General features: G+C 19.5%; 1 protein-coding gene across 1 annotated transcript; it reads right to left on the reverse strand.

The window, feature by feature from the left end:
- Nucleotides 1-1,691: 1,691 nt before the first annotated feature.
- Nucleotides 1,692-2,517, reverse strand: LOC128954216 (clotting factor G beta subunit-like). The gene is made up of 2 exons (XM_054299790.1): nt 2,156-2,517; nt 1,692-2,074 (listed from the first exon to the last, which is right to left on the reverse strand). Exons 1-2 carry the CDS (start codon nt 2,490-2,492, stop codon nt 1,692-1,694), a joined length of 720 nt encoding a protein of 239 aa, XP_054155765.1. The 5' UTR covers nt 2,493-2,517.
- Nucleotides 2,518-7,425: the final 4,908 nt, after the last annotated feature.

Here is a 7,425-nt window from a genome sequence, read left to right on the forward strand (position 1 = left end):
TTATAATTCAAAACTATTGCTATAAAAAATTTAAATTACTATTTTGTTTGTTTGTAATATACATTTAATATTTTTATTTAGCATTCAATAATAAATACTAATTATTATAAATTATATATATTTAAAAAAAAATCAGAAAACTTTATTTTAATAGTTAGTTATAAAATAAATCAAAAAAATTAAATAATAGAAAAATAATGATAAATTATATGCTTTAATATAATAATAATATGAATAATATAAATAGTGATATTATTATATAATATAATTATAAAATAATTTATTAAATTTTTCTAAAACTATAGTTAACCGATGCGGCCGTAAATATAATAAAATAAAAATTCAATAATTAACATCAATAAGCCCATATGATAATATAATTTTCGGTATCATATCCATTGTGATACTAAATAATATACTAAAAAAAAATATGATAACAATTATTGTACCAAATGTTAGCCAAATATTTAGTTAAAAATTTTGACCAATACGTGTGATTATAGGTCAGTAATATCGGCAAACAATTTATCCATTGATTTGATTATATTTCTAATATGTTTAGTATTAGTAGTAGTAGTAGTAGTAGTAGTAGTAGTAGTAGTTGTCATACGTTTAGTATTAACAGTTAGTAGTAGTAGTAATTGTCTATAGATTTTCAAACTCCCGGAGCTTTAAATCCCGGCAAAATAATGTATATAAGTTTGTAAAGGTTGTAAAAGTTTTATATATATATATATATATCTATTAATTAATAAATTAATAATAAATTTAATTCGTTTATTATGCAATAATTATGCAAATACTAATTTATATATATATATATATATTATAAATAATAATCATGTTTTATTATGAAAATATAAAAGTTTTAATAACTTGAATAATTTATAAACTTAATTTAATATAATTTGAATAATTTAAATGTCAAATTATATATATATATATATTTCTAAATGATAATTATGTTTATAATAAAATATAAATGTTTTAATAACTTTAAACTATAAAATATAATTTACATGTTTTTTTGCTAGTTTTTATCTTGTTAATTAAATATACAATTATATAAAATTTATTAAAAATAATAATTTTTAACATTAACAAAATCTATATATATATATATTTTTATCTCAATATCTAAAATTATGTTTTACTTATTGTCATTAAATTTTATGAATAATCATATAAAATTAAAAATAATAAATATTAATTATTTTATTAATGTATTTTTATTATACATAACTATAATTAACAAATAAAATAACATATATAGAGTATATATGAATAATATATTTTTATAGTAATATTCTAATTAAAATATTTATTTATATTTAATTTAATTAGTTATTGTTTATAATACTTAATATACGGTATTAATATTGAATATATATATATTAATAATATTAATTATATGATATAAAAAGTATTAAAAAAGTTATATAAATAAATTGTTTTGAAAATATGTTTATTTAATTTTATTTTTTTTTTGAAAATAAAGATCATCAATTGTTTTACAGTATATAAATTAATAAATATCTAAAAAATTAGTAATAATCAATACTACATTAACTATAATATAAACCATATTTTTTAAATAAAAAAAATATTAATAATTTTATTTTGTTTATTTAATAACAATAGACAAACAATATAAACAAAAAAAAATTTATTAATCAATTAATTAATTAAATTTAGTTAATATTTTTCATAATCCACGGCATATAGGCTCGGATTCGGGTATTAACACCGGGACTGTTAGGTTCGGCACACTTATAGCCAAACGATACCAGACCTACCAGTGTCCAGTGGCCAGTGTGCCCAGGGTACGGGTAGCGGTAGTTGCGGCGGCCGCGGACCATCAATGGACCCCCTGAATCACCCTGACATGCATCGTGGCCACCCCCTGGATAACCAGTACACAGCACCCGACGGTTGTCTATCCATGAGGGTAATGCACGGGCACACTGATCGGTTGGCCACACGGGTAGCTGGACATGCCTGAGCTGTGAGCTAACCTGACCCTCGAAACTGGTCCGACCCCAGCCGGCAACTGTTACTACTTTATTATTATTGTCTATATTATAATCACCGGTAGTTTTATTAGTATAGTCATCACCTATCAGGTGATGGTAGTGTTGGTGGTTATGGGGCAAACAAATTGGTCGTATAGTTGACGTAAATTTTACCGACCGATTATTGCCGTCGGCCAGTAGTAGCCGTACTAATGCCAGATCGTTGCGATCGTTATGTTCATCGTATGCCTCGTGAATGATCAGCCGATCGACCCGATAGTCCCGGGCGTGTCGTTCAATAGTACTGTTACCACTGCCGCTGCCGCCGCTACTAAACTCATAGGCACCCAATCGGACAACTATATCCCGGGCCGATACAGTTTTCAGACAATGGGCAGCCGTCAGTATGTGTCGGCCATCGATCAGTGAACCGCCACAAAACGGTACCGATCGATTGGTGGCCATCAACAGGGCGGCCATCCACGGGTACTGGCGCGGACCCTGAGCTAACTGTCCGCCAACTATACGGCTACGGTAGGCAATACCGCATTGTCGTCTATTGTCGGCAAATATGGTTTTACTATTGTTGGACAAGTTTTTACCGTTGATATTGTCATCGATAATAGGTTTCAATTGATTATTAGTAGTCTTATTATGATTAGTATTAGTATTATCACTAATAATTGATTTTTCAAACTTTTTATTATTAGAATAATTATTGCGATTATTATAACTATTAATTGAATTATTATTATTATTATTATTATCATTAGATTTTAACCACAATATAATTGACGATTCATTAGTTAATGTAGTTTTATAATTAAATTGTTTTTTATAGTAATTATTATTATTATTATTACTAATATTATTATTATTATATAAACTATTAATTGAATTAATAGTGTTTAAAATTATTAATAAACAAAATAATATTAATTGTAATAATATTGAATTCATTGTGTATTTATAATAATTTTATAATAATTTAATTATTATTATTATTTTAATGATTTTTAAACTAATAAAAATATTTAGTTTTTTGTTAATTTCTAGATTAATAGTAATTAATTTATGTATTGTATATCAAAATTTTTTTATATATATATTTAAAAATTTTATAGCAATTTTTATTTTTAGATAATTGTAATTTACTTTATATAGTATGATATTTCCTTCAAATAAACTAAAAATATTTAAAAACCAAATATAGAGTTATTAAAATAGTTATAAATATAAATTTATATATATTTTATATGAATATTATAATGTTATTTAAAAATTATTAAAAATATGATTAAATCAATTAGCAATAAACAAGAAAAATCTAATAAAAAAAAATAATATGAATTTAATTTTCAATAAAATTATTTTTCTAAATAAACTTTTTAGCTATTAATAAATATATCTATAATATTATATTATTTTATAAAATTTTATAATATAACTTAACTATTATTAAATTAATTAATTATAAAATTATTTATTAATAAAATTTCTATTATTAGAAATAAATAATTAGTATTTTATTTTCCTAAAATTATTGTAAACATAACTATTAATTTTTATTTTTTAACATTATATTAATATATATTAATAGTTAGTAATTATTATTATTAAAAACTATTATTATATTATGTTATATTCTATGATATTAATCAACATTTTTATTATTTATAATATAATTAACATTATTATTATTGTTGTTAACATTAAATAATGCTATAAATTAAATGATGCAAATAATATATGATATAAATTAAATATAATATAATTAAATGAAAGCTATTTTTTGTAATAAATAGTATTAACAATATATATATATATATATATTTATATATATATTATATTAATTATAAATATTATAGTTTAAATGTATAATTAATTAATAATTTATATGATTGATTAATACAATAGTTAATCGATGCCGAAGTTAATATAATGATTAAAAATGCAATCAATGTAAACATATAGCCATATAATATTAGATATTTAGGTATAATAGGTAACGACATAATTATAATAATATTTAAAACATAGGCCATAGCCGTACCACACGATAGCCAAATGTATAATAAAAATTTTGACCAATAAGTCCGGTTATAATCGTTGATTTCGACAAACAATTTGTCCATAGATTTCATAATATCTATAATACGTTTAGAATAATTTGTATATGTTTTGCAACGATTTGTATTTGATTTAATTTGTTGATTAAATTGTTTATAAATTTTCAATAATTTTAGTTTTAAATACAAACATAATATATAAAAATAGATAAATTGATATAAAATTAAATTACAAAAATAATAGCATATTAACGAAAATATCAATGCATTTGGTATACCATATACTATACAATAAGTTAGTGAAAGTTTTCTATAGTAACCGATTATAACAATCAAAAATGCCATAACTGTTAGTATATATGTGTTATTTTTATGGCAAATAATTGACAAATATTTCATACGTTTGATAAGCTTATGGATGTCCTGGCGATCGGTTAGACCAACCGCAAGGGGTGTCCGACCCGGCAAACCGGACATCATTTCAAATACCCGTAAAAATGTCGGTTTGATATTAAACCATTGGTTTGAAAAAATATGTTAATTCAGATAACAATATAAATATTAGCAATAAAATAGTAAATATATCGGAAAATTGTTTTTGACCCCAAAAATAACCCCAATTGCCTAACAGTGCAAACATTAGCCAATTGTTTGAATCATTGCTTAACAAACAGATTATACGTTCAATAGTATAAACTATGGAAACAATTAATATAATTATCGGTCGATTAAACCATAGTCTCTGTTGTTGAGGACAACAATCATCGGCGACATCGGCTACTAATCGATGGTTACTTAAGCCGATTCGGTATAAATGATAGGCCGACCACTTGTATACCATAATTTCGGGCAATAACTTGTTTGCCGAAAAATTAGGCATTATTTATTATGATAATAAAAATAATATTAATAATCAATTAATAAGCTATTAATAATATGTTATAATAAAAGTTTTATATTATATAATTTACTTAAAAAAAATAAAACAAAAATAAAAATTCAATAAGTGTAAAAATAAAAATTATTAATAATTATTATCAAATATAACTGTATAACTATTAACAAATTATAATTTGCTATTATTTTTAATTGATATTTATTTTATTTTTTTACTTTTAGCTATTATTACTAAAATAATATCATAAACTACTAGTTTTATTTAAGCTAAATATAAGTTATAATACTTAAAAAATAAAATGTTTTACTATAATATATATAATTTTTTTGACTAATAATTTTTATACTTATAGTTTAAAAAAAAAACATTTACATTAATTTCCAGCAAACAATAAATAGTTTTAATATATCATTAATTTTTACTTATTTTTATTATCTATATTTAACTAATTAATTATTTTTTATACAACAATTAATTCAACAAATACTGTATATATTTATAAATAAAAATAATTTTATAATAAAATATTAATTACTAAAACTAAATAGAGATTATAATAATAATCATTATTATTATTATAAACTTATCGTTAATTATTTAATTATAGTTTAGATGTCCTTGAAAATATCTATATATAATATATATATATTAAAAATTAATAACAATTTTTATTTTTAGAAAATTATAATATACTTTATATATAGTATGATATTTCCTTTAAAATAAATAAAAAAATATTTTTAAAACCAAATATAGAATTATTAAATAGTTATATATATATATATCTATGAATATTATAATTTATATTTTTTTTAAAATATGATTAAATCAATTAGCAATAAACAAAATAAATGTTCAAAAAAATATCTAATAAAAAAATTAATATAATTTAACTAATTTTTAATAAAATTATTTTTTATAAATAAACTGTTTCTATTAATTAATTAATATATCTATAATTAATAGTATAATATATAATTAGTAGAAATAAATAGTTTCTAATTATTATAATAAATATTTTTTAAAAAATATTTAATTAAAAAATCAACTGATTATATATTTATAGTTTTATTGCATTTTTATTGCATTATATATTATATAATAACGAGTAAACGTTTTTTATATTATTTTAAAATTATTTTCTAATTATATTGTTATATAAAATATTAAGTAATTAAAATAAAAATAATATCAACAAAATTACATTTTAAAAAAATTACAATTTATTATTATAGTATAACTCAGCTAGTTAATATTTAATTATAAATTTATTTAATAATAAATTATCTACTATTAGAAATAAATAATTATTATATTTTATTTTCCTAAAATTATTGTAAACATAACTATTAATTTTAATTTTTAACATTATATTAATATATATATATATATTAATAGTTACTAATTATTATTAAAAACTATTTTTATATTATTAATAGTCATTTTGTTATTTTTAATATAATTAACTTATTTTTATAATAATTATTATTATTATTATTGTTAACATCAAATATTGCTATAAATTAATAATATAATATAATTAATGTAAGCTATTTTTGAAATAAATTTAATGATATTCACACACACACACACACATATATATATATATAACTATTTAAATTATAATAAATAACTATTATTAAAGTATATTTCTAATTATTTTCCGTATCATTATTATTGTAATATATATTTTATTAATAAATTAGTGTAAAAAATAATAATAAATAAATATATATATATATATCCATAGGTGCATAAAATTTTTTTTATTGAATATAATATATTTGTTTTTGTCAATATCATTAAATTATTAAATAGAAAATATTTTTAATATATATTTAAAGTTAATTTTATAATATTTTCAATAAAAAAAATATTCCCAACAAAAAAATTAATTTTCATATATTTTCGTACACTTGAAAATTGTTAACTAATTTTTTTGTTGTATGTTATTATAGTATTTATAAACAATATACTGTATATTACAAACATATAAATTATTTTTTTAATAGTAAAATTAATTTAACAAAATACATTATTATTATTTTATTATTAATCTAGAAATTAATAAAATAATTGTATTCATAGTTACTTATATTTTTAAAAAAAATATTTTTGTAAATAAGTATAATAATAATAATAATAATAATAATAATATAAATTGTAACAACAAAAAAAATGTCACAATTTTCGGCTAATAAGTTATTACCTGAAAATCAAGTATACAACGGGTCGGCCTATCATTTATACCGAATCGGCTTAAGTAACCATCGATTAGTCTCAGCCGTCGGCGATGATTGTCCTCAACAACAACAACAACAACAATACCAACCAAAGAGACTATGGTTTAATCGACCCGTAATTATCATAATTATAACATCGATCTATACTATTGAACGACTGGTTAGTTTGTTAATTGATTTGAACAATAACTGGGAACTGATTG

The sequence above is a fragment of the Oppia nitens genome, unplaced genomic scaffold, assembly GCF_028296485.1.
Source record: "Oppia nitens isolate AA-2021 unplaced genomic scaffold, nextdenovo-longstitch-racon4-pilon3 scaffold25_pilon_pilon_pilon, whole genome shotgun sequence".
NCBI classification, from domain to species: Eukaryota; Metazoa; Arthropoda; class Arachnida; order Sarcoptiformes; family Oppiidae; genus Oppia; species Oppia nitens.

Bases quoted from the DNA above. Each gene is read 5' to 3' on its own strand.
- LOC128954216 (XM_054299790.1), bottom strand. From the start codon at position 2,492: ATGGCCGCCCTGTTGATGGCCACCAATCGATCGGTACCGTTTTGTGGC. The intron at 2,075-2,155 runs GTTTGCCCCATA...ATTATAATATAG, and splicing joins GTCAACTATACGACCAATTT to ACAATAATAATAAAGTAGTA.